The sequence below is a fragment of the Podarcis vaucheri genome (genome assembly GCF_965113315.1).
Source record: "Podarcis vaucheri genome assembly, chromosome: 17".
Classification (NCBI taxonomy): Eukaryota; Metazoa; Chordata; class Lepidosauria; order Squamata; family Lacertidae; genus Podarcis; species Podarcis vaucheri.
Genome location: NC_138755.1, coordinates 19,263,499 through 19,290,100, shown reverse-complemented (window position 1 = coordinate 19,290,100; position 26,602 = coordinate 19,263,499). Strand labels below are relative to the sequence as shown.

The window sequence follows — 26,602 nt, the reverse complement described above, 5'->3', positions numbered from 1 at the left end:
TTTTGGTCTCTCCCAGTTTTCCGTTCTCCCAGTCTTAAGAGTCTACACATTTCTTCATCGGTGTCAGATGGCAATGGTGGTAGCTCGTGAGTAACCTGTCAGGACTCCGACCTGTTTTTTACAGGTTTGATTTTGGTGCAAAGCTATTTATAGTGCAGAACCACAAGTTCATGTCTGCCTCAATCGCTAGCAGAATCCGGGAGTGGTTTTTTCCGGGTCCTCCCCCAACATAATACAGTGGTGCCTCGCAAGACAAAATTAATTCGTTCCGCAAGTTTTTTCTTCTTGCGAGTTTTTCGTCTTGCGAAGCACGGTTTCCCATAGGAATGCATTGAAAATCAATCAATGCGTTCCTATGCAGACCGTCCGGGGACAGAGGGGAAGCGCCGCGGGCCTTCCCCTCTGTCCCCGGACCTGTTTTAAAGCAAGGGAAGGGGCAGCGGGGAGAATCGCTTCTCCCCGTTGCCGCCCCTTGGTTCAAAAGGGGTCCGGGGAGAGAGGGGAAGGCGCGCGCGCGCCTTCCCCTCTGTCCCCGGAGATTGCGGGGCTGGCAACGGGGAGAAGTGATCTTCTCCCCGCCGCCCCTTGCTTCAAAAGAGGTCCGGGGTGCGGGGGCAAGCTTCGTTTTGCGAAGCAAGCCCATAGGGAAATTCGTCTTGCGAAGCAACTCGAAAACGAAAAAACCTTTCATCTTGCGAGTTTTTCGTCTCACGAGGCGTTCGTCTTGCGGGGCACCACTGTAACTTAGCCAACCCCAGCCTTTTCCTTCCTTCTTTGCGTTTTACACCTCTGCACAGGGTGGGCGACGGAAGAGGCGTGCTTCCCTCCTGGCTGGCTTGGCCAGGAGCGGTGCTGAGGCTCCCAGCAGCATCCTCTAGCTCTTTCCCCTCCTTTACCCCGGAGGTGTGGCTTTCCCCACCCTCAGACTGACAAGGTGCGGCGCTGGGGCTCCCACCAGCATCCTCTGGTCCTCTTCCCCACTTTCCCCACCACAGGAAGAGGAACTGCTTCGCAAGATTTTCGGAGGTTCCCTGTAGCCCAACTGCTCCTCCGTTTCCCTTCCCTGTTCCGATGACAATCAGTTTGTGATTTTCTTTTTTATTATCATATTTGCTCATCAATGAGCTGGAGGCAGATGTTTGGAACCATCGTGCAAGGAACCTGCGGAAGTATTCAGTGCTCCTTGCTACCAATGTGATCTCACCTTCTTGCAGAGAAGGATGACAAAAAGGGTGTGTGGATCTCCTTGTCCCTCATCATGGGAGCGCTCAAATAGGACTTTCCACACTTTGCAAACTTGGGATAAGCTGACCTGGTTTTGGCTGACATGATGGGGCTAAATCAAATTAACGACATGTCGCTTCCAAAGTACAATTAATTTACATTTTTTTTGCTGAACAGCCAAGGGAAGGACATATAACACAGAAGACTCTACTGGGGAGAAGACAGATGTGTGACAAACGGCCCTTGGAACACATGGCAAAATGTCTTTTTCAGGCTAGAAGAGCGAGATCATTCTGAGGTTCTATTTTGGTCCTAAACATTAAGACATTCAGCTACACACACAATTCCTTGTCTGTTTCGGGAAAATTAACAAGGAAAGCTTTGTCTGCTCTGATAAAAAATCTGGAGGATGGGCTGGTGTCCTTTTGAAAAAAAATATATAATAAACGTAGTATGCAGTCCATGCCGAAACATGCCCAAAACTTTCAAAGGAGCACAGAAACAAAGCTTTTCATAATACTCCAACAACTGAAAAGGGTTTCCAGCTACTTAGTTTTGTCAAGGGTTCCAGGAAGTTTCAGAACTCTTCTCCTTCAAAACTTTTAATTTATCATGGACCTTTGATGAGCTTGTGTTGATCACGTCCATTTGCATAAGATTGCTAGCTCCCGTAATTTAATGTCTAGGGATGACTCGGTCTAAAGATTTGTCTGATCTTCCAATACTCAGGCTGCAATTCTTTTGCCACTTACCTGGGAGTAAGGCCCATTTGACTCAATTGAACTAATTTCTGAGTAGAGGAGAACTGTGTATTATCCATCTGATTTGCTCCAGGAAGGTCCCGCTTTTCTTTAGGATGTCCCTATTTTCACTGGAGAAATGTTGGAAGGTATGTCCTTCCCTGTCTCTCAGTCTCTCAGCTAATTTAAAGTTCAAAGTCTCGGTCTCTCTGTTTTAGAGGAGAGCCTAGGTCTACGCCTCTTTGTCCAGACTGTTAGATGCTCCAGCACTGTTTCTGACTGGGTCCAGCAAATCTGAATATGCAAATTCAGGGAAATAAGCTTGCAGGAATATGCAGGTGCCCCATATGGGGATCAAACCTGCAACCTTGGTGTTACCAGCACCATGATCTAACCAACTGAGCTATGGGCTAGCAGTCAAGGCTAGGCCTCTAGCCCTTGATAAAATGCACCATTCCCATCCCAAAGCTAAACTGGTGCTCTTCAAAAGAACCACGAGAAGCACCTTATCCTATTTAGAATTAATATTTGCCCATGGGTAACTACGGTTATCTATTTAGAGTCTATTTTCAAGCATGACACACCTTTTTTTGCAAATGCATAAGGTACCTGTTTGTTGCATCTTCATCGTATGTACCCTCATCGCTTTCTCTTTGAATTTTCCTTCACAGAAATACGCTCCGATGCTTTCGCCAGATTTTTCCCTTGGCCATACCACTTTCTTGGCTGCCCCTCTCGCCTCGTCTTCAGCCACGGCCAGGGGGTATGGGTGCTGGCCCATCAAGGCCTCATAGTCTCTCCCAATGGTGATCGAGTCCCGAGAGCGCCATCTCGAGGTGATGCAGGTCAGCGACGTCTCTGAATCAGCCACGGTAGGGAGGGAATTGATCAGTATCAAGTCAAATGCTCCTTCCACATTACCTGGCAAAGAAAGGGGAAAGTTTGTTATTAAATTTCAAAGCACAGTCTGTTCTCTAACCGAGCTGCTAAACGGCTCCAGTGCTGGTGAAACTTTCTTGAGAACATCACAGGTACTTACCAATCAGCACTGTGCACAGCCGGCTTCTGCTGCAATGTCTGTGTTAATTGAGGCTGTTTCTGGAGAGATCCTGCTCTGCCCCAGCAAGGTATGTCAAGTGTGCTTCCAGCTAATATGTGATTTTGAATGCGCTGGGTAGTAAAGCATGTGATTACTCTTTGGTTTCACCTTTATGTTTAGAGTCAGCTGCACTCTGCATATGCGCAGTGGAACCTCCATAGGCCTACTAAGTTTGGTCAAGTTTTCAAAGAGCTTCCTGAGTTATAGAAGTAATGCGCTAAGATGCAGAATACGAAGAAAGCCAGGGTTTCCCATAGGTTTTTAACACGTGCACTTTGGCTCTCTATCAAAGGGAGCGGGGCACATTTATGTATCAGCGTTTTTCCACTAGGGTAGGATGAAGCACATTGAAACACACTTATACTGGCCACTCCCAAGGAGATTGTCACAATCACACTCTTTGAACAGATAGCTATGCATTACCTAATGGACAAAGAAAGCCTTCGGAAAAGAACATGCATAGTCAATTAATATATTAATGCTTTCTACAGAAATGATTGCTGAAAGAAATGCCTCTCATCATACGTTAATGGAAATACTTCTTTTATTGAAGTCATATCTCTTAAAGTCTTCTTTGCTGCTGGTTTATTCCTACTATTTACTAGCAATGGGGCAAATTCAGGATGGATTAGCAAATGAAAGGGGACGATTCAATATATTTGCCCTTGTGGCATCTGAAAGGTAAAACACCCCTGGATGGTTAAGTCCAGCCAAAGGCGACTGCGGGCTTGCGGGCCTCATCTCGCTTTCAGGCCGAGGGAGCCAGCGTTTGTCCACAGACAGCTTTCTGGGTCATGTGGCCAGCAGAACTAAACCACTTCTGATGCAATGGGACACTGATGGAAACCAGAGCGCACGGAAACACCGTTTACCTTCCCGCTGCAGTGGTACCTATTTATCTACTTGCACTGGTGTGCTTTTGAACTGCTAGGTTGGCAGGAGCTGGGACAGAGCCACGGGAGCACTCACTCTGTCTCGGCGATTCAAACCGCCGACCTTCCAATTGGTTAGTCCGGCTGCTTCTGCTGCCGAGAGGGAGGTGTTCCAGCATGTGGCATTACCTCTCTTCTTCCCTGCCCTCAGATGAGTGGCAATGATTTGGGGAGCTCCCCGGCTCCTGCTGCAGCTGGGGAGTTCCTGTGTGCCACACTGCCAGCTGGCTTCCCCTGCCCCCCAGGGATAAGTCGAGCTGCAACAATGTGAGGAGCGCCCTGGCTCTCACCGAGCCTCTAAAATGAACCCTACAGTGTGCAAATGGTTCCTTGCAAGCACAGTTAACACCTCGTTAATGTAACCATAGTCCACCCTCCAATAAGACATTTCCTTCCTTTCTTACAGGGTTAATGTGCCCTTCTGAATTGCATCCCAGGCAAAAAAACCTTCAAGAGTTGAAACTTTCCCAATCATTGTATAGCCATGCTGCAAAAAGCTAAAGCTGAAATACAGTGGTACCTTGGAAGTCAAACGGAATCTGTTCGACTTCCAAAATGTTCAAAAACCAAGGCACGGCTTCCGAGTGGATGCAGGAAGCTCCTGTAGCCAATCAGAAGCTGTGGAAGCCACGTCAGATATTTGGTTTGCAAAGAACGTTTGCAAACCGGTACAACTGTATATATTTGTGCCCATGACACAGCTGTTTAGCAGGCAGCTGTTTTAACGCACTTGATTAAAATATGTTGACCCGAGAGCACTGAAGTGCATTGTGGGTATCTCTCCTGCTCCAGACTCCACACTCTTAAAAAGCTTGCAACTTTAAATTCTCTAATGCCCGTGGGAAAGTTACCATCACTTTTGGGGGCTTCCAAGGCAGCATTCTTGCTTTAATACCTTGATTTCACTTCAGCCAGCTAGCAAGCTCAGACACGTCACTTGGTGTCCTACTCATTCATTTATCCCATATGTTTTGCGCATTGGGGTTTTATCAGGAACGTGGAGCAAAACGACCTGAATTCAGAACAAACCCACAGGGAGAGCTAGGAGACAACTGTCTGCAAAACACTGAAGCTCCTCTGTGTCTCCTTCAAACAGACCTTTGATACCAGCTGTTCTTTCTGTCCTTTCACCTCTCTATGAAGACAATTTGCCACTTGAGGAATAAGGATTTGAATGAAAGAGTCCAACCATCTCCATATCCTCCAACATTTCTCTGATGAAAATAGAGATGTCCTAAGGAAAAGCGTGACATCCTGGGATCAAATCGGAAACCGAGGCGGCTTCTGTAAATCTGAGGCTGTTCCTGGAAAAGAGGGACACTCGGAGGGTCTGCACCTCAACTTGATAATAATACTGGAATCACACTTGAGATCATGCCACAGCTACACATCTTACCTGATCAGACAATTTTATGAGGTAAAAGGTAAAGGTAAAGGACCCCTGGGCTGTTAAGTCCAGTCAAAGGTGACTATGGGGTTGTGTCGCTCATCTCACTTTCAGGCCGAGGGAGCCAGCGTTTGTCAACTGACAGCTTTCCGGGTCATGTGGCCAGCAGGACTAAACCACTTCTGGCACAACGGGACACCGTGACGGAAACCAGAGTGCACGGAAATGCTGTTTACCTTCTTGCCACAGTGGTACCTATTTATCTACTTGCACTGGTGTGCTTTTGAACTGCTAGGTTGGCAGGAACTGGGACAGAGCAATGGGAGCTCACCCTGTCACAGGGATTCAAACCGCCAACCTTCCAATCAGCAAGCCCAAGAGGCTCAGTGGTTTAGACCACAGTGCCACCGGTGTCCCTTTTTATGAGGCGCGCGCGCGCGCACACACACACACACACACACACACACAATATACCTTGTCCTTGTAAATCCAGTTCACTGAATACCTAGATTCAAGGCCATTATCCTGTTTTAGAACTTTGACCTTGATCCTCTTGTCAGGGTTCCACGTTCCACGCATATTGTGGCGCTATATGAAAACCACTTGCTTCTCCAAGTATAATTTGCCACTCTTACTGCCTTCCAGTTCCAGAACACACGACGATGTCCCCCACCCAAAGAGATTGCTGACTCCGTTTCTGTCTTGGTACGTCCACATGTTCTGCTCACTTCCTAGGAAGTACCGTATTTGGGATTGGCAGAGCTGAGGCATTCGGTCACAGAAAACCTGGCCGATTGATTCACACACCAGTTCACTATGTCGGCAGGTAATGCTGAAGACCAAATGACAGAACCATGCCTATGCCCCTCTATTTGAATACCAGGGACAAACTGCCAATGCTTGGTCAAGCAGTATTCCCTATTTATAATGGAGAGCATTGCCCATAGTTCACCAATTTGCCTCCAGTGTGAAAATAGCTTAAGCTCAGAAAATATCCCAGCCATAAAAAAAAACATGTTTTGTGTGTGTGTGCGCGTACGTGCAACTCACAAAATAAAATAATGGAACACAATCATGCTGCCTAAGAAACTGTTGACATGTTTTTGCAGAATAATCATTAAGTTTCTTTTCTAACTTCACATTTCCTCCCTATCAGCTTCGTATGGAAGGTGGAACAGATTACAACTTTCCAAGAGAGATAACAGACAGGGTTTTAAATTATTATTTTCCCCCGTTGAAACAGTCCCCTATTTAGCTCTCCTCTTGTGTAGCCTCTTGATTTTGCTAAGTGGAGCAAAGTTGCAAACAGCATTTCCTTTTGCTCTTAGTTCCTTTTGCCCTGATATATTTTTCCTCTTTTGGTTTTGCTTTCTAGGCTTTTAGGTACTTTTGTGTGGTGCTGTTAGAATTGTTACTGGAAATCGACGTGGCTACGTTTGAGAATGATTGTTATGCATTACTTAATCTAAAAGTGACTGGCCTGAGTCTCATGCGTGTCACTGAAAGGGGAGGGTTTCGGTTACTTTTTGAAGTATCAGTTCATATTCAGGTAAATGTTGTTGCACTACAAATCCCATCATTCCCAACCACAGGCCATGCTGGCTGGAATTGATGGGACATGTAGTCCAACATATGGAGGGGCACAGGTCCCCTACCCCTATTTTCATGGATAAAATTGTTTGAATTTGGGCATGATACTCCCAATCTGGGCATGCATATAAAATCAATGCAAGACAATAGTTCACATTAACTTTTCCATGTAAAATACACGTGAATTGTTGTGTAGGGAGGCCTCCCAGGCATTTTTGCTGTAGCACCACAATTAAGGCACTGGAAGGCCACAAAACTGAGTAACTAGTGAGATTGAGAACAAAACTCCCTGGTCCTGAATGGGGCAACTGTGCCCCTGAAGGACCAGGTGTGCAGCCTGGGAGTCATTTTGGAGTCACAGCTGTCCATGGAGGCACAGGTCCATTTTGTGTCCAGGGCAGCTGTCTACCTACCAGCTCCATCTGGTACGCAGGATGAGACCTACCTGCCCGCGGACTCTCTTGCCAGAGGTGTGCATACTCTGGTTATCTCCCGCTTGGACTATTGCAATGTGCTCTATGTGGGGCTACCTTTGAAGGTGACCCGGAAAGTTCCGAAATGCGGCAGTTCCGAAATCCGGCAGTTAGACTGGTGACTGGGAGCGGCCGCCGAGACCACATAACACCGGTCCCAAAGGACCTACACTGGCTCCCAGTACGCTTCTGAGCATAATTCAAAGTGTTGGTGCTGACCTTTAAACAGCCTCGGTCCTGTATACCTGAAGGAGCATCTCCACCCCCATCGTTCTGCCCGGACACTGAGGTCCAGTGCTGAGGGCCTTCTGGTGGTTCCCTCACTGCGAGAAGCCAAGTTACAGGGAACCAGGCAGAGGGCCTTCTCGGTAGTGGCACCCGCCCTGTGGAACGCCCTCCCATCAGATGTCAAAGAACTAAACAACAACATTACATTTAGAAGACATCTGAAGGCAGCTCTGTTTAGGGAAGTTTTTAATGACTGATGGTTTAATGTATTTTTAATCTTCTGTTGGAAGCTGCCCAGAGTGGCTGGGGAAACCCAGCCAGATGAGTGGGGTAGAAACAACAACAACAACAACAACAACAACAACAACAACAACAACAACAACTTGAAAAGTAACTCTTGCATGGGCTGTTTGAGAACCCCCTCAGTGAATATTCAAATCCCCCCAACAGATAGAGTTGTCTGAGCCAATCTGAAAAACGTATTCTTCTGCCACTTTGTCAATATCTAGATAATATAGCCAATCCATGATCCAGAAAATTGGAGTGTTATTATTCTCATATGGTTACTGTGCACTGAAGAGACAAATCAGGCCTTCTTTTCACCTGGAACTCACCTGAACGCATTTCCGTCACCTCTCAGGTGGGCACCGTTGCCATTATAAGAGAACAAGGAAGGTGATCGTAGGGAGTTTTGCCCAGTGGCATTGTGGGCACCTACCATGCGTCCGGGGGTGCGTGTATCTGGGGGGCAAGGCTCAGAGTGTGGAGGGTGAATGGAGCCCGTGCCCAGCCCATGTTGCCACCGGCCCAACACCACCGTGGGGCCGCGCTGTGCCCCTTCTCGCCCACAGCCCTTGGTGAGCATAACTCACATGCACCCAAAGGACACACTCATGCTGCCTTGTGATGCTGAGAGGCTGTGGGAGCAGGGAGGGCACATGCTTGTCACATCCTCCTCAGCCAGCCCTGTGGCATTGCAAAATGGTGTGGGACTGGCAGGGCAGCAAAGAGTAAAATATGCCCCCACAAAGGTATTCCTGGCCACTGCCCCGCTGGCCTTCCCCAAGCGACGCCACTGGTTCCGGCACCTCTTTTTCTAGAAAAATAGCACTGAGCTGAATCAACCTATACCTTCAGTGGTGTTGTCAGGAGGTAAAAAGGTAAAGGAAAATGACCCCTGGACAGTTAAGACCAGTCAAAGGTTTGGTTTTTGTAATGTATCACCACTTACAGTAACGATCAAGGTTTTAAGTAAGTTACAAGCAAAACCAATTTTGATACAGGAATGTTTAGGGGAGGGGAATAATCATTTCCCATTTTGCGAGTCCTGTGTTAACAGTTTTGTGTGACACCTTTAAGATTAACCAGTTTGAAACGGGAAACGCCCATCAAACAGTATTTGAAAGGGGTAAAGGTAAAGGTACCCTTGACTGTTAGGTCCAGTCGCGGATGACTCTGGGGTTGCACACTCATCTCTCTCTATAGGCCGAGGGAGCCGGCGTTTGTCCACAGACAGCTTTCTGGGTCATGTGGCCAGCATGACTAAACCGCTTCTGGCACAACGGAACACCATGACGGAAACCAGAGCGCATGGAAATGCTGTTTACCTTCCCTCTGCAGGGGTACCTATTTATCTACTTGCACTGGCATGCTTTCAGACTGCTAGGTTGGCAGGAGCTGGGACAGAGCAACGGGAGCTCACCCCGTCGCGGGGATTCGAACCACCGACCTTCTGATTGGGAAGCCCAAGAGGCTCAGTGGTTGAGAACACAGCACCACCCGCGTCCCTCAGGAGGATAGGGCTGTGGACAATATGTCCTGGGCTCCACCCAACAGAATATGCAGGGTGGTCTGCCAAATGCAGTAGGGTTAGCTTACCACATTTTGAAGCATGCAAGACAGTACACATTGCTACCTACCCAAGGGAGGAGGTGTCAAGCCACTGTCAAAAACTGCGTATCATGCATCGAAAGAACGCATGAGGGGGCTTGAGGAAGCACGTAGGCTAGCGGTGCCCCCCCCCATCATGCATTTGGAGGGTGTGTGCATAATTTCACACAGAGATTCCCTTTGGAGGGTGTGTGGGCAGCCGTCGGGGGGGCTTTCTCATTGTGCCTGGTGAGAAATGGCCTAGGGTCATGCAGCTCTGTGACCCCCGCCCTCATGCATTTGTTAAATTTACTAACATCATGTTTGAACCCCCCTACCCATGGGGTTGTGGTGCTTGTGTGACCCTGACTCAAAATTAAGAGAGAATTGCTTGTGCAATAGCCTTGTGACATGTGGAGATTTCAAATAACATATTTAACGTTTTCTGTGGAGGGAAAACGTTGCATACTATTTTTAAAAAATGGCATACAGTGGTACCTCAGGTTAAGTACTTAATTTGTTCCGGAGGTCCGTACTTAACCTGAAACTGTTTTTAACCTGAAGCACCACTTTAGCTAATGGGGCCTCCCGCTGTTGCCGCGCCGCCGGAGCCCGATTTCTGTTCTCATCTTGAAGAAAAGTTCTTAACCCAAGGTACTATTTCTGGGTTAGCAGAGTCTGTAACCTGAAGTGTCTGTAACCTGAAGTGTATGTAACCTGAGGTACCACTGTACCGTTATAAAATATGGATATGCAATATGAATATATTGTGCAAAGGTGTCTATCTGAGTCATAGTTTGCCCAGTCTGTTTGCTGGGACTGCTGTTGTTTTGTCTAAGGCTACAATGCTATGCACATTTACTAGGAAGTAAGTCTCAGTGAACACAGTGGTGTATACTGTACTTCTCTGTAAGCTGGTTTAAGATCAGGCTGAACGATAAGCTGCCTTGTTGTGTTAATTGTCCGAGGGAGCTGACATGCAATGCACCATGGGTCCGCCTTTCCCTGGTGTTGCGTGGCTTTCCTGCCCAACAGCTGTGTGTTGAGTGTGGACAACTGAGCAGGGGAACCCTGTTAATACAGACCTTTCTGTACATGAAATATTCAGTGGAAGCTGGAGCACCGATGGTGCAAGACTTATACAAAAGCCTATGCACGAAGAGCTGCACGTACAGAGGCCCATATATCCAATTCATGGGGCATGACTGCCCACTGAGCCTCTTGGGCTTGCTGATCAGAAGGTCGGCAGTTCAAATCCATGCAACAGAGTGAGCTCCCATTGCTCTGTCCCAGGTCCTGTCAACCTAGCAGTTCAAAAGCACACCAGTGCAAGTAGATAAGTAGGTACCACTGCAGCGGGAAGGTAAACAGCGTTTCCATGAGCTCCGGTTTCCATAACGGTGTCCCTTTGCGCCAGAAGCAGTTTAGTCATGCCGGCCACATGACCCGGAAAGCTGTCTGTGGACAAAAGCCAGCTCCCTCGGCCTGAAAGCGAGATGAATGTCACAACCCCATCGTCGCCTTTGACTGGACTTAACTGTCCAGGGGTCTTTTACCTTTACCTTTTGCCTTCACATAATTCATTTATGAAGATGGCTAAAGTGTAACTGTGTTTGCTTAGTGACAACTACTGGTTCCTTGCCTTCCTAATTCTCCCACCACTATCAAATATAGGAAGCAAATGTTGTTGAAATGTGAGAGGGGGTTGAGGCTGGCAGAAGGCGGTCTCTGAGGCAGCCCCTAATCTGTGGAATTTCTTTTTTCACAGAGCTGTGCCTGGTAATCTCATTGCATAGTTTTTGTCATATGCTGAATACCCACCTCTTTCACTTAGCCTGGGACACCCAAGAAAGGTATTTTTAAGCCATGGTCTCTTCTTCTGATTGTTATTTGTGTGTGTGTACATTTTAAAACTGATTTTAAAATGTATATTTATATTGTTGAAACCTTCCCTGGAACCTCATGGGACTTTATGGCAGGGTTAGAAACTCAGATATATAAGCTAGGTGCCAAATGGCTCCTTAAACTAGGCTTAGGGTTGCCAAAATGGAATGCCTCGTTGCCATTTTGAGGCCGGACGGCTCGAAAGTTGTTTTCTCAATACTGTGGTATACCTCAGGTTAAGTCCTTAATTCGCTCCGGAGGTCCATTCTTAACCTGAAACTGTTCTTAACCTGAGGTACTACTTTAGCTAATGGGGCCTCCTGCTGCCGCTGCGCCGCCGGAGCACGATTTCTGTTCTCATCCTGAAGCAAAGTTCTTAACCCGAGGTAATATTTCTGGGTTAGCGGAGTCTGTAACCTGAAGCGTATGTAACCCGAGGTACCACTGTATGACTTTTTGGCTCGTAAAATTCATTTGGATTGTGCCAATAAAATATAATGGATAGAATTTGGCAGGATGTGTTGCTGGTACAGTCAAACCTTGGTTGCCAAACCCCTCTGTTTTGGTACGTTTCGGCTCCTGAACGCAGAAAACCTGGAAGTAAATGCTCCGGTTTTCGAACGTTTTTGGAAGCCGAATGTCTGACGCAGCTTCCGCTTGAGTGCAGGAAGCTCCTGCAACCAATTGGAAGCCGCGCCTCCATTGCCGAACATTTCAGAAGCCAAACGGTCTTCCAGAACGGATTACGTTCGGCAACTGAGAATTGACTGTATGTGGAAATAGTCCAGATCCTAGGATCCCCAGGCATGCGACTCCAGATGGTGGAGACATCAGGCACTATCCTGGCACCCAGGTATCTTCACTTGGTTGCAGGTGGTCAAGCACCAGGTGCAAAATGCACCTGGCGCCTGGCTAATTTCAAACGCAGATTTATGGTGAAAGGCAGATAATAAATCCTAGTAATAATAATATTGCTACATGTCGTGGCATACGGAGTTTAAACCACGACGCGGGTGGCGCTGTGGGTTAAACCACAGAGCCTAGGACTTGCCGATCACAAGGTCGGCGGTTCGAATCCCCATGACGGGGTGAGCTCCCGTTGCTCGGTCCCAGCTCCTGCCAACCTAGCAGTTCGACAGCACCTCAAAGTGCAAGGAGATAAATAGGTACTGCTCCGGTGGGAAGGTAAATGGCGTTTCCGTGCGCTGCTCTGGTTTGCCAGAAGCGGCTTAGTCACGCTGGCCACATGACCCGGAAGCTGTACGCCGGCTCCCTCAGCCAATAAAGCGAGATGAGCGCCGCAACCCCAGAGTCGGTCACGACTGGACCTAATGGTCAGGGGTCCCTTTACCCTTTACCTATGCTGGTAGATTTTGCATTCTGTTGCTTTCACATAATGGCTTGACTCGGCATTTAAGGGCATTTTTGTTTATCGGAGTTACACCTATGTCGGAATGGGGAATACATTCCTTCCTTTATTGCCTACAGCAGCAGTTTTTTTGGCAGATCTATGGGGTTACACAAGGAAAGGGAGGGAAAGCAATTTCTTTGGCAGCCGTGCTCGGAGGCCTTGTCCCCACCTTGGAACAAGGGTGGAGTTGATTTTCGCCTTCTGGGCAGTGGCAACACCCGCAACAGACCTCCTCCCTTCTTTCCTTCCCCACCACCACTTGGGGGCAAGGTTAAGCGAGTTTTAAAAGCTCTGCCATTGACTCTCCTGCCTCTCCTGCTCAGGGGGAATGTCAATACTGTTTTCCTGGACTCCGCCTGTTGTATCTAAAGGAAGGCGTATTTGCATTGTCTTCCACGGCTCGCCCCAGGAAACATGATATCACACTTGAACAAAAGCGGGAAAGCTGACAGATCTATTGAGATGGGTGTGGCTACATAACACACCTAAAGCAGCTGAGCCGTGTGGATTGGCGGGTTTTCAGCGCTAGGGCTTCTCCTTGCCTTCATTCCTCTCCCATTCCCACCTATGCCTATGTAATTTTAAGGGCTAAATGTTGAGGTTTCAAGGATAGAGCCAATGGGACAATTACCAAAATAAGTATCTTCAGGGCAGCTGCTCATCGTACAAGAGAAAAGATTCTCACCGGGGGAGCAGAAGGGGTACAGTAGCTGTTGTTGCTTTATATAAGGAGCTGCAGGTGTGCTAAGTTCACTTAAAAAAACTAAATAAAGCTCCATTTATTCCAAAGAGGACCGAGTGGGGAAAATGGGGTGTGTCCTCCCCCCTGCTTTTATCACCACACTACCCCTGGATAGTACCTTAGGCTGAGAGAAAGACACAGAGATTGGCCAAGGTCACACAATGAACCTCATGGGTGCTGATCAGGATTCAAACCCAGCTCTCCGTGGTGGAAGTTTACCATTTGTCCAATACCCCACATGGAGTCTCAAAAAGTGCATTTCCTTTCTCCAAAACTGACTTCTGTTCAGACATATGGGCTTTCTGTATGCTGGCAGCTGGCCTTCTATAATGTTTTAACATACAACCTAACACGACACAAAGCATCCTACGATCTCTGCTTTCTCGTCTGTTCAATAGCAACATTTTAGCCTGAATAAATTTGAGGCCTCACTAGATGCCGGGTCTCCTAACTCATTTGTGAATCACCAAGCAAGCTGCAAGCTAAGAGCCGAGCGTATTTAAACCTGTTGATTTTTAACAGGCTGAAATTCATCTCATTTTCTCTTGGATTGTACCCATTGTACAAATATTTACACAAAGACCATACTTGTGGAACCACTGTGTATTCAGACAGGTATGAAGGTTAGCATTTGTTACGGACTTTTCTGCCGTGTTTTCTCTTCAAGTGCTTGACGCTTAATGAAGCTAATGTGGGGATAATGTTCTAATACTCTAAAGCCCTTGCCCACCTGGTGCCAGGTGACAAATTCCACCATTCCTGACCACTGGAGTCCAACAAAATCTAGAGGGTGCCAAGTTAGAGAAGGGCTGTTCTAGTAGTTCATCAGATACAGATTTTGTTGCTCCCAGAAGAACTGAATAGAAAGTTTTTGGAGGTGAACTCTAGACTCCTTTTTTGTTATTTATAGCATGTTTTACAACCTAGTTTTCAAATTTCCTGAACCAACGCACAAGTATTCTTTTTAACAGAGGGGACTAGATCATAATAGAAATATCATAAACACGGCAATGATTTTGGCATCAACCCTCCAGAGTAAATGGTTAGCAATAAGTGATGGCGTGTGAAAAAAAACTGCTCCCTCCCCTTCTTATTTCCCCTCACAAGCATACTGTACAATGGGCTCCTCTTATTCCTATTGTACAGATGAACCAGTGAGGTAAGTAAAAACGTTTTGGATAAACTCATTCAGTGAATCCATGGCTATGGAGGATTTGAACCCAGACCACCTGAGTCAACATGCTAGTTATCACAAGTTTCGCTCTACTTTTCTTATTCCACCTGCCTTGCTTCACAAAGTTTTTCTTATAGTGCATCCCTATAAACAGCTCCTTTAAAAAGCCAAATTCAATGGGACTTACTCCTGAGTGAGTATAAAATTGGTCCCATCTCAAGTTTGTTTAGGATTGCAGCCTTAATGTTGCAGTGTAGAAAGACTGCCTGGAGATAAAGGAAGTGAGCAATACTTGTGATAAACAGAGAAAAGGTAAAAGGAAAAGGAACAAGCTACACTTTCTCATTTTAAGTATCACTATCTTTGACTGAAGTAACAAAACATCTCCAGGCATTAAAAGCTTGCGTTTAATTGCCAAGCACTAATTATAATAAATGCCACACTTTACAGTTCTCACAAATCTATATAAACAATGGATGCTAACTCTGCCATTAAGCAGTGATTTAAATCCGTTTGTAATGTAAGCACTCACATTAAATGCATCTATCACAACAATGTTTCACCCCATTAGTGCCTAGATTCGCAAAGTGAAAGAGATGTAATGAGAGATTTCAAAAGTAAAAACACACCCTGATATTGTAGGTGTGTCAATTTTATTTGCAAAGCGCCCCAGGGAACAAAATTGGGAGTCCTTTTCTCAGCAAATTCTCAGACGGTTGATGTGCTACTTCTGAACCGAGTTAGGAACAGTCGCATTATGACCATCAATATCATCATTATCAAAAAGATTTATTACACCAATCTAAAATGTATATTGGACTCAAGCAAACACCTGCAAAGTTATCTGCCTGCACCCTCCCAGCAACAAATTCTCAAAAAATAATAATGTGACAGGCAGGAGTCCGTCATAACAAGCTGCATCGCCGGGTGACTTCTCTGGAACAAAATGAACAGAAGATTCCAGGATCAAACGAGACAAGGGAAAAGGACTTTGCAATCTGACTTTTCCTTGGTGTGTTACAGAAGTTCACTGACATCCTCTGACAGACCCTCCCGAGTAAATGAAGGAGTCTTACCTGAAAGCATGAAGCTGAACCCGCAGAAAACCAGAAGTGGCAAAACAGTCCCTGCTTTGCCAAGTATATCCATCCAGTTCACGGAATAACAGATGCCCCTTTCAGTGGTAAAAGACCCCTTAGTCGTTGCTCTTTGCTTGCATCGTCAGAGTGATGCTCGCCGGCCCAGGAAGCAACAAGTTAACTGCAAGACCGAGAGTGGGCTAGAACAAAACTCTGTGGCTGTCTGAGCTAGCAAAGGGAGTTTTAAGTTCCTTTTTCCTGTTTCCTCTGTAGATTAGGATGGGGAAAGGCAGGATCTTAAAGGCATTATGCATCAGCAGGATTCGAGAGGCTCTCTGCGAGCTCCATCCATCTCCTACATCTAAACACTTATCTGCAGCTCTGGGGAGCGGGAAAGAGGACTGCACTTTGAGAACCCCCAGCAGGTCACGGCCAGCGCTGTCAGAAACAATAGGGACATCCTCTAATAGGAAGAATTAAGAGAATAACAAGCCCCTCCGCCTATGTGTGGTATGTGAAAATGTGCCAGTCCACCTCCTCTTCTAATTACTCCCAGAGATACTATTCAAACTTTCAGGCCCCCATAAAAGGCTTTTAGGGTGGGGTAGAGGGGGGGGGGAAATCCTTTTGTTTTCTTGATTTATCTGTTTATAATGGCTACCTTCTGGGTTCTCAGGGGTCATTCGAGTCTCCAGAACCTGATCTGGAATCCCCCAGGGCTCTCATTGATGGTCAGGTTCACTAAGAAGCAAAGCTGGCACCATACTTAGCAGTTCTTAGCTTTTCAGCTACCTGAGAGGGAAAAGTGGGTGGGGGGTGTGAGATTGATTTTTTAAGGGAGGGGAGGGTGGTTTGACGCGCTGCTTAATGAAAGATCACCTTAGAAGTAAGATCAGCATTCATGCTGTTTCAAAAGCAATGTAGCAAAGATGCCCTTGTGGGGGGCCGGACTATATTTTGGAAAAGAAAAAAAAATGAACGAATTCCTATGCCCCACAAATTACCCAGAGATGCATTTCAAATAAAAGGACACATTCTACTCATGTAAAAGCACACTGATTCCCGGACCGTCCATGGGCCAGATTTAGAAGGCGACTGGTCCCCGGTCCTTAGTTTGCCTACCCACGCTCAAGAGATTAGCAAAGGAGACAAAGAGCTGCAACAAAATGTTGCAGCATGGAGGGTCTTGTTCATTGTTCCAGTCAGCCAGTCATGCTCTTTTCACAGATTTCCCATCCCATTTCCCCTCCTCTCAGTTTCTTCCCTGGCTACATTTCCAGCTGAGAACTGAGCTCACATGTGATAAGCAAAGAGCTGTCAGATGTTTCTACGCAGCACTGGTTGGCTTTGGGTGAGTATAATTAAGCTGTTAATTTGGCGAGGGTTGGTTTTATTTTCTCTGGATATTTATGTCTGCTTTGGGGTGGGTGGGTGGGCAGCAATTCACCTGAATTGTAGGCTGGGCAGAGCAGCAAATCTCAGATATATTTATCCCAAACAGATGTGTCTATAAACTGCTCCAACATGATGTTTTGGGGACATGGAGGTCAGAGGCAGCGCTAGCTGCTCTGGCACCTGGAGTGGCACACATGCTGTGCACCTGGGGGAGGTGATCTCACCCCCCCAGGGATGACACCCAAAGCACACCGCACCCACCACACACATCTTCCTCCCTTAGTGATGGAGGTGATTCAGAAGATCAATTCCATTTTTCCTCTTAGGTCAATAGTATTCTCTGATGCTACAATGACACTGGGAGGTTAAATACACATTAAAAGTGCAATCCCATGCACATTTACACCAAAGTAAGTCCTACTGTACCCAGATGCTTGGGACACGGGTGGCACTGTGGTTTAAACCACAGAGCCTAAGATTTGCCGATCAGAAGGTTGGCGGTTTGAATCCCCGCAACGGGGTGAGCTCCTGTTGCTCGGTCCCTGCTCCTGCCAACCTAGCAGTTCAAAAGCACGTCAAAGTGCAAGTAGATAAATAGGTACCGTTCGCCGGGAAGGTAAACGGTGTTTCCGTGTGCTGCTCTGGTTCGCCAGAAGCGGCCTAGTCATGCTGGCCACATGACCCGGAAACTGCACGCCGGCTCCCTCAGCCGGTAAAGTGAGATGAGCACCGCAACCCCAGAGTCGTCCGTGACTGGACCTAACGGTCGGGGTCCCTTTACCTTAAGTCCTACTGTATGCAGTGGAACTTACGTCCAGATAAGTGGATATAGGATCGAAGACAAAGGCTGGACTCGTGAACATGCTTACTAATGAATAAACCCCACTGAACACAGTGGGACTTAATTCTGTGTAAGCACAAGAATATTGAGCTGTGAAGTCGCCAAATTATTCTAATGATCTGCTAAATAAGAGCGTTAAAAATTGTCTGGAGTGTCTTCTACTAAATTTACATACAATTTATTAATGGACAGCAGTCTGTTTCAGTGAGCATATCTCTATTTTCAAGAAGATTGATGTTGTGTTGTTTAAAGGGGTTGTTATTTTCTTTAAAAAACTGCAAGTACTCCAGAGGAGAATTTTTGCACAACAGGTAATCTTTCCTATGAGTGGTTTTTCCCCCCAGCCATCAGAAGTTAGTCCGGTGAATAAGTCAATCTTTGTAATGGAAGTTTTTGCTTTTGGGGAAGTAAACATTTGTGAGAATCCACAACTATGCACTATTCTGCTTGGGAACCTGCCCTTAGATGAATGTAGAATGAAGCTTTGCAAACCCATAAACTGCATTTTGGCGGGGAGGTGGGTGGAATTTGCAGGATCGACACCCACATGCAATCCTCCATTTGCATGGCATAATTCAAGAGGACCCAAGAGGTTTACCCCAGCTCATTTCCTCCTGTTACTATCTCCTCCGAGAAGTTAAAAGAAGCTAAGTTTGGTTCGGCGTTATGCATATCCTGCTTTGGAAACAGTAACAAATGCCAAAAGCCACAAGAGAACAAAAGGCAGATTTTTCGAGAGCTCGGAGAAATGCTTGTGCCCTAGAATCCTATTTCTGTACAACAAAGTTGTCCAAGTTTCCCCAGGGCAAAAAAAAAAAAAAGCAAGTATTCCTCAGTATGTCTGAGAGGAAATAAAGATGGACAGTTTACAAGGCGGTTGCTCACTCTTGCTCTCAGCCAAGAAGGAGGAGAAGGTGATAAAGAATGGAAGAATAATAAGACCAACTGGGTTATACCAGCGATGGGGAACCTTTGGCCCTGCAGAAATTGTTGGCCAGGGAGGTAGCATAGTGGTGGCAGATAGCAAAAATGGAGCCCGGTCAAATTGAACCAGTTTTGATATCGAGTGCCTGGTCCATATGTTGCATCAGGGCAGGGCTGGATTTAGGTTTGATGAGGCCCTAAGCTACTGGACTACTGCAATGCGCTCTACGTGGGGCTACCTTTGAAGGTGACCTGGAAACTACAACTAATCCAGAATGCGGCAGCTAGACTGGTGTCTTGGAGCGGCTGCCAAGGCCACATAACACCGGTCCTGAAAGACCTCCATTGGCTCCCAGTACATTTCCAAGCACAATTCGAAGTGTTGGTGCTGACCTTTAAAGCCCTAAATGGCCTCAGCCCAGTATACCTGAAGGAGCGTCTCCACCCCCATCATCCAGCCTGGACACTGAGGTTCAGCGCTGAGCGCCTTTTGGTGGTTCCCTCACTGCGAAAAGCCAAGTTACAGGGAACCAGGCAGAGGGCCTTCTCGGTAGTGGCACCCACCCTGTGGAATGCCCTCCCACCAGATGTCAAAGAGAAGAAGAATTGCCAGACTTTTAGAAGACATCTGAAGGCAGCCCTATTTAGGGAAGCTTTTAATGTTTAACAGACCAGAGTATTTTAATACTCTGTTGGAAGCCACCCAGAGTGTCTGGGGAAAATTCTATTCTATTCTATTCTATTCTATTCTATTCTATTCTATTCTATTCTATTCTATTCTATTCTATTCTATTCTATTCTATTCTATTCTACTGAAGGTAATGGGGTCCTTTGTATGTCCAGCTGTCCTTTGTCAACAACAAATTGTTGCTGTTTTTTGTGTTGAATATATGCTATATGATAATTTATGGACCTCATAGATATCTAAAGTCATTTGCACATGCAGAATGTAGGCACCCTATATACAGAAATGAGCAAACCAGTGATATATTAGGGAGCAGGCTAGCAGGCAGGGCCCATGACGTACATCATAGGAGCCTACACAACATAAAACACTGTTGCTGTATACAGGTTTTATTTGTTTTTTTACCTTATACAGTGGTACCTCGGTTTAAGAACAGCCCTGTTTACGTACGATTCGGTTTACAAACTCTGCAAAACTGGAAGTAGTGTCCTGGTTTGCAAATTTTACCTCAGTCTAAGAATGGAAGCCGAACGGTGGAAGGGCACCGGCGGTGTGAGGTCTCATTAGGGAAACCGCACCTCGGTTTAAGAACGGTTTCGGTTTAAGAACGGACGTCCGGAACGGATTAAGTTCATAAACCGAGGTACCACTGTATTTTGGAAATATACATCCAGTTGTTTTTTTCCTTTAATTTTTTTGGGGGGCTCCAAGAGAGTGGGGCCCTAAGCTATATATTTTTTAGCTTATACAGTGGTACCTCGGATTAAGAACTTAATTTGTTCTGGAGGTCTGTTCTTAACCTGAAACTGTTCTTAACCTTGAAGCACCACTTTAGCTAATGGGGCTTCCCACAGCCGCCGCACTGCTGCCGTGCAATTTCTGTTCTCATCCTCAAGCAAAGTTCTTAACCCGTTGTACTATTTCTGGGTTAGCGGAGTCTGTAACCTGAAGTGTCTGTAACCTGTAGCGTCTGTAACCTGAAGCGTCTGTAACCCAAAGTACCACTGTACGTAAATCTGGCACTGCATCAGGGTTTGGCAAGCTTTTTTGACCAGTGGCAACACTTGGAATTTTGGAAAAAGGAAAAAAAAAAGTGCTATGGGTGTCATGTGGTGGAGTGGAGTGGGAGGTGGCATATCACAAAATGAATCCAGTGGGAGCATGACACAGAACTGGAAATTTCTGGAGACCCTTTGCAGGCAGTGTCAGGGAACTGACATCGGAGCAGAGTGGAGAGGCTAGGCTCCCAGATTCTGCCGGAGAGGGAACCAGTAAGGGAAGAGAGAGAACGCCCTCTGGGGAAAGAAGTCCAGGTGACACCAGGAAGAAGGGAGAGACAGAGAGCACTTCGGAGGGGAGGCTCCGAGACTCTTCCAGTGAAGTCAGTGAGGAGAGTGGAGGACCACCGCTTGGCACGCCCACTCTGCGCAGAAGGCTTCTGCGCAGAGAGGCGAGGAGGAGGTTGTCCGTTAAGGAATTCTTATGCTGGAGGAAATTTAGGAGACGCCCACTCACGGATTCTGCTAGCGACTGAGCCAGCCGCGCGAAAGGGCTGCTCAGTCAGGGAAAGACACAACTGCCCCTAAGCAGTTGGAACAGCTGGAGGTTTACACACAAGCAACCCCAATTCCCATGATAGGCAGCATAAGATGTTTTGGTGGCACCTGTGAGCATCATAATCATACCTCCTGTTACATTTGCTTCATGTTACGTTCTTTCAGGTTACGTCCTGCGGCGACCCTGAAGTATGGAAAGGGTTACTTCCAGCATTCGCTGCTCGCGCAAGCGCAGAAGCGCAGAATTGCAACCTGCGCGTGCGCAGACACGCCGCTGCGGGTTGCGCTGTTTTCATGTTGCGAACGGGCCTCCCGAACGGATCCCGTTCGCAACCAGAGGTACCACTGTACTGGCAACCCTTGTAATACATCAGTGGCATGGTGGAGGAAAAGGACACATTGCCTGCACACCCTCCAAGTGCCCCTATTTCCCAGGAACAGCTCCGCATTTACAGGATCCCGGTTTCTGATTTGATCCCAGAATGTCCCGCTTTTCCTTAGGACGTCCCGATTTTCATCGGAGAAATGTTGGGGGGCATGGAAGGGATGTCCCTATTTTAATCGGTCATGGAACTATGTGACTCCCGAACCAGAGATAAGTAACTATACGACTCTTAGAAGACATCTGAAGGCAGCTCTGTATGGGGAAGTTTTTTTAAAAAAATGTTTAATGTTTTCTTATGTTTTTATATGTGTTGGAAGCCGCCCAGAGTGGCTGGGACAACCCAGTCAAATGGGTGAGGTATAATAATAATAATAATAATAATTGAATAGGACCTCCAGATTTTCATCAGAGAAATGTTGGAGGGGTAAGGGCCTTTGCCATGTAAAGGGTGAGTAAATTGGGGGAGGAGAGGACATTTTGCAAAAGAAAAAAAAGGGGTGGGGAGAAGAATTGTGCTCAGAAAACCTAGGCTGCCCTTTTTTGTTTCTTAGCCAAAATACTGCTTTTTTCATGACTGTGTGGTTCCAGCTACTGCTTTTGGTTGTCCTGCAGCCGGCTGTGAATAAGAGCCGGAAGCCACTTAGCTTTGGAAATATGCTGTGTGTCATTTCAAGGCTGGAATTTGAACTCAGCTCTGTATAACGGCGAAACACGTTGTCCTTCCCTTCTCATTCTTCCCTCTCCCGTTTTAATGCAAAAATAAGGAATGTTTGGTTTGGAAACCGTTCATTTATGCTCTCCTGGCACTTCCTTGATTAATGTCTCAACATTGTTCTTGGTTCGAATGGCCACCTCTGTACACAACAATTCACTGGCACATCAAGTTCTTGCGATGTGCCCAGTTGCAAAACTGACTTTATGGTTTCCGATGTACACCCACCCCACCTAAACCTCAAATTTGCATGCATATAATAAACGGATAGGTCAAACGATAGACCTCCTTCATGTGGAACGTCTGGGAAATTTCAAGGGTGGAACTACAAGGGCAAATTCTGAGATCTTTTAGAGAGAATTACTAATTTGGTGGCTGATGAGTCACACACATTAATTAAAGTTCAAGGTCGACCCAAAGCCCAGTAAATCCTGCATAGATGCTTCTCTTCTATCATGAGATTTGACTAATAGTTGGCATTTTGAGGTGATTTGGTTAGAAAGCTGAGGGGAAGGGATGGGGAAGGCAACTGACATTCAGATTTACACAGCTCCAGAAATCATATTTTGCTGCCTTCCACGGAAACAGGTCACAGAAACCCACAGGACCGCAATACTTCAGGACCGCCTCTTTCTGTATGAACCTAGCCGGTTCCTGAGATCATCTTCCGAGGCCCTCCTTTATGTGCCCCCTCCTCAAGAGGTCTGGAGGGTGGCAACACGAGAACAGGGCCTTCTCTGCAGTGGCTCCCCGTCTGTGGAATGCTCTCCCCAGGGAGGTTCACCTAGCACCTTCATTAAACACCTTTAGGTGCCAGGCAAAAATGTTCCTTTTTAACCAGCCCTTTGGTTGACCTGGTCAACATCCCAAACCTTTTAAAAATGTGACTCTTTTGTAAAAAAAAATTACCTTTGGATGAAGGGTTGGCAAGGTAAAGGACCCCCAGACGGTTAAGTGCAGTCAAATTCAACTATGGGCTGTGGTTGCCCATTTCTGCTTTCAGGCCAAGGGAGCCAGTGTTTGTCCGCAGACAGCTTTTTCCGGATGATGTGGCCAGCAGGACTAAACCATTTCTGGTGCAATGGGACACCATGATGGAAGCCAAAGCGCATGGAAACGCTGTTTGTCTTCCCGCCACAGCGGTACCTATTTATCTACTTGCACTTTGATGTACTTTCGAACTGCTAGGTTGGCAGGAGCAGGGACAGAGCAACAGAAGCTCATCCCATCGCACGGATTCGAACTGCCGGCCTTACGATCGGCAAGCTCAAGAGGCTCAGTGGTTGAGACCACAGCGAGGTAGGTAATAAATTGTACTACTACTACTACTAAATGCAGCAAAGACTTGTTCCTATTTTGGGGTGGGATTCAATTGCATACCAGCAAATTCAGCTTGTGCAATTCCAGCTGATTTGGTGCTTGGAGGCCACAAACCCACCTTTCCAATGCCCAGATTTTTCTGTGATAAGGTGGGAAAAGGCACTGGAAAGCGGTCGGACATCAACTGACTGAAACAACATTGTCTAACCTCTTTGCAAACAAATCAGAACGAATGCTTAGTAAAGCGTTCTGGCTGGAAAAATATCCCCCCACATCACCTTCTAAAAAGCACCTGTCGATTAAGACCATTAAGTCATCTAAAATTACTGAGCCCCATAGTGCCTTTTCTGGTCCTTTCCCAGCAGTTTGCTGCAGCAGTAGACACTGCTTTCCTAAGCATTTGAGGTTGGCTTCTTTGTTCTGGCAAAATACAGGACAGGACGGAGAGCGTCTTTTTTTCCACCTCATGGTGCAATGACTTTCAAAACAATCCAATGCAATCCATTGCAGCCTAATAGGATGGCCCCTCTGGAATTTGTCACACACACAAATTTGTACACTTGTCTAATTCTTGCTGCCCAGAGCTAAAATACAGTGGTGCCTCGCAAGACGAAAAGAATCTGTTCTGTGATTCTCTTCGTCTAGCGGTTTTTTCATCTTGCGACACAAGCCCATTGACGGATTAGCGGATTAGCGCTATTAGCGGCTTATCTGCTGATCGGATCAGCTGATAAGCAGCTTAGCGGCTTAGAAAAAGGGGGGAGAAAGGAAAAAAAAACCAGCAGGAACTCGCAAGACATTGTCGTCTTGCGAAGCAAGCCCATAGGAAATTCGTTTTGCGAAGCACCTCCAAAACGGAAAACTCTTTCGTCTAGCGAGTTTTCCGTCTTGCGAGGCATTCGTCTTGCGGGGCACCACTGTATATGATTTTTCACACATCCTTTCACATATATGCGGTACTATACAGCAATATATGCAGACCAGGTGGAGAGGAGGATAAATTAATGGGGGGCATATTCTGATGAGGGGATGAACTATGTTCTACAAGTTAAATTTTAGGTGGGGAGGAGTAGGGCAAGCCTTGTGGGGAGCAACTCCTCCCCACTCTCCTGTCTCAAATATTATGCAGATAACTATATCCAAAATTGGGGTTTCTGGGCTACACTGACACAAAACTGCTTGTTCTAGAGCCTCAGAACCTGTTGCTTTCAGAGGGAAGTTTTGAGGAAGGAAATGGACAGTCAGTCTTGAAGTACCTATAGGTTAATGAGAAAAGCTTCATGGGAAAAGAAAATAGGAACATATAACTCTACAGGCAGGGTTTTGTTTATGGTAGAAGTCCTACAAAGGACAGAACAAAAGCCGGTGAACTTTCCCATGCTATTTTGCAAAAGCAGTGCTATGTTGTAAGGAGCCCATGAGAAGAGCAGAAGCGAATTTTATTCCTTGTTTATTCAGTAGGTGGGTTCTTTCCATCGTTCATCAAAACGTGTTGTTTTAAACGCGAAGGGATTTCAGTGGGCAAACCGAGCGGCCGAGAAAGATGCCTGTGAGGATATTAGACACCAACTTTACCTCAGCAAAAAAAGGGGAAAAAAGACTCTCACTGCAATAACTGAAAGCTCTCCCCCAAAGGAAGGAAGAGATATTAGTGGGAATTTCCCCTAGATAACAGATTCAGGCCTATACAAATCCTGTTGTGTCTTATCTAGATATATTGTAATATGAAGGAAAGAAAACCCAGAATGCAACAGATTTACCAGGTTGAGCAGGAAATTGGCTAATATATGCATGTTTTCGCTTCTTAATAGTGCTCTCACTTTGCTCAAGTTAGCCAAATGGTACACATGAATTCACTTTACAAAAAAATAAAACCTACTGGGTGTCCAATATGGTCTGGAAGGCAAATTCTGTGTAAATAATCTGCCAGTGGATGAGGGGGAAAATCACGTGTCAGAGTAGAGGGGGACCATTTCCCTTTTCACCTCCAGGTGTCTCCATTAAACAAGTCACCCTTCCTGAGAACAGTATACCCTGCAGAGATCACCGCATTAGAGCGACCTGGTTGCCGAGTCAAATGGACCCCTGCACTTGACTCCAAACTGAAGAAGATTCTAACCTCTGAAAAACTCCATACAATTTTAACTGGCTTTGGGGATAATCCTAGGCCTGAGGACCCAGTTTCCAAATATGAGAGCCTGCTCCAACAATTTAAACCCTATCTTTTTAATACCACAGAGAAAAGGCCAACTAAACCAATAACATCAAATAAACCCTGGTTTGATTACACCTGCTTTGAGGCAAAGAAAGCCCTGCAAAATGCTTACAAAGCTGCCCTGACAGCCGAAAATTCTGTCAGACATCAAGCCTATCTTGCTGTCCGTACCCTAAAAAAAGAGTATAAAGACCTAATACTCCACCAAAAGAAAGCCTATACCAGAAAATGTTGGCTAGAATTAATTAGTGCGGCAAAAGCAAAAGATCAGACACTATTCTGGAAACTGGTAGCTTCTGGCATCCATAAAGCTATTTCCCCCTTAACCTCACAAATTCCCCCTAGCCTGTGGGTCTCATTCTTCCAATCTTTGTGCGAGGACGCTGAACCTCCACTACGGAATTATAATATAGAACAACTGGCTAAATGGCCGCCTGTTTCAGTAACTGAATTGAAATCATATATAAACCAACTGAAAATGGCCAAAGCCCCAGGCTCAGACGGCATTACGCCAGAAATGATAAAAGCACAGGCAGATTGGTGGGCACCTTTCTTAGCCACCCTCTTCACCTATATAGATGACACTGGCTGCATCCCAAGGGAATGGGGAACAGCCATAATAGTTCCAATCTATAAAAAGGGCAACAGAGGCGACACAGCGAATTATAGGCCGATTAGCCTATTAAGTGTGATTAGTAAACTACGCAAAGCACCTCCTTAATAAGTTTACAGAATGG

The 26,602-nt window shown here is 46.3% G+C and overlaps 1 protein-coding gene across 1 annotated transcript in view; it reads right to left on the bottom strand.

Moving 5' to 3' along the window:
- TEK (TEK receptor tyrosine kinase) overlaps window positions 1-16,180 on the bottom strand; it is a 48,569-nt gene extending 32,389 nt beyond the window's left edge. Inside the window, exons 1-2 of the mRNA XM_082204597.1 lie at window positions 15,830-16,180; window positions 2,574-2,885 (exon numbers count right to left, since the gene is read on the bottom strand). Of these exons, the coding sequence (XP_082060723.1) occupies window positions 2,574-2,885; window positions 15,830-15,902 (385 nt within the window). The 5' untranslated portion in view covers window positions 15,903-16,180. The remainder of the gene's footprint in view (window positions 1-2,573; window positions 2,886-15,829) is intronic.
- Between the last annotated feature and the right edge of the window lie 10,422 nt (window positions 16,181-26,602).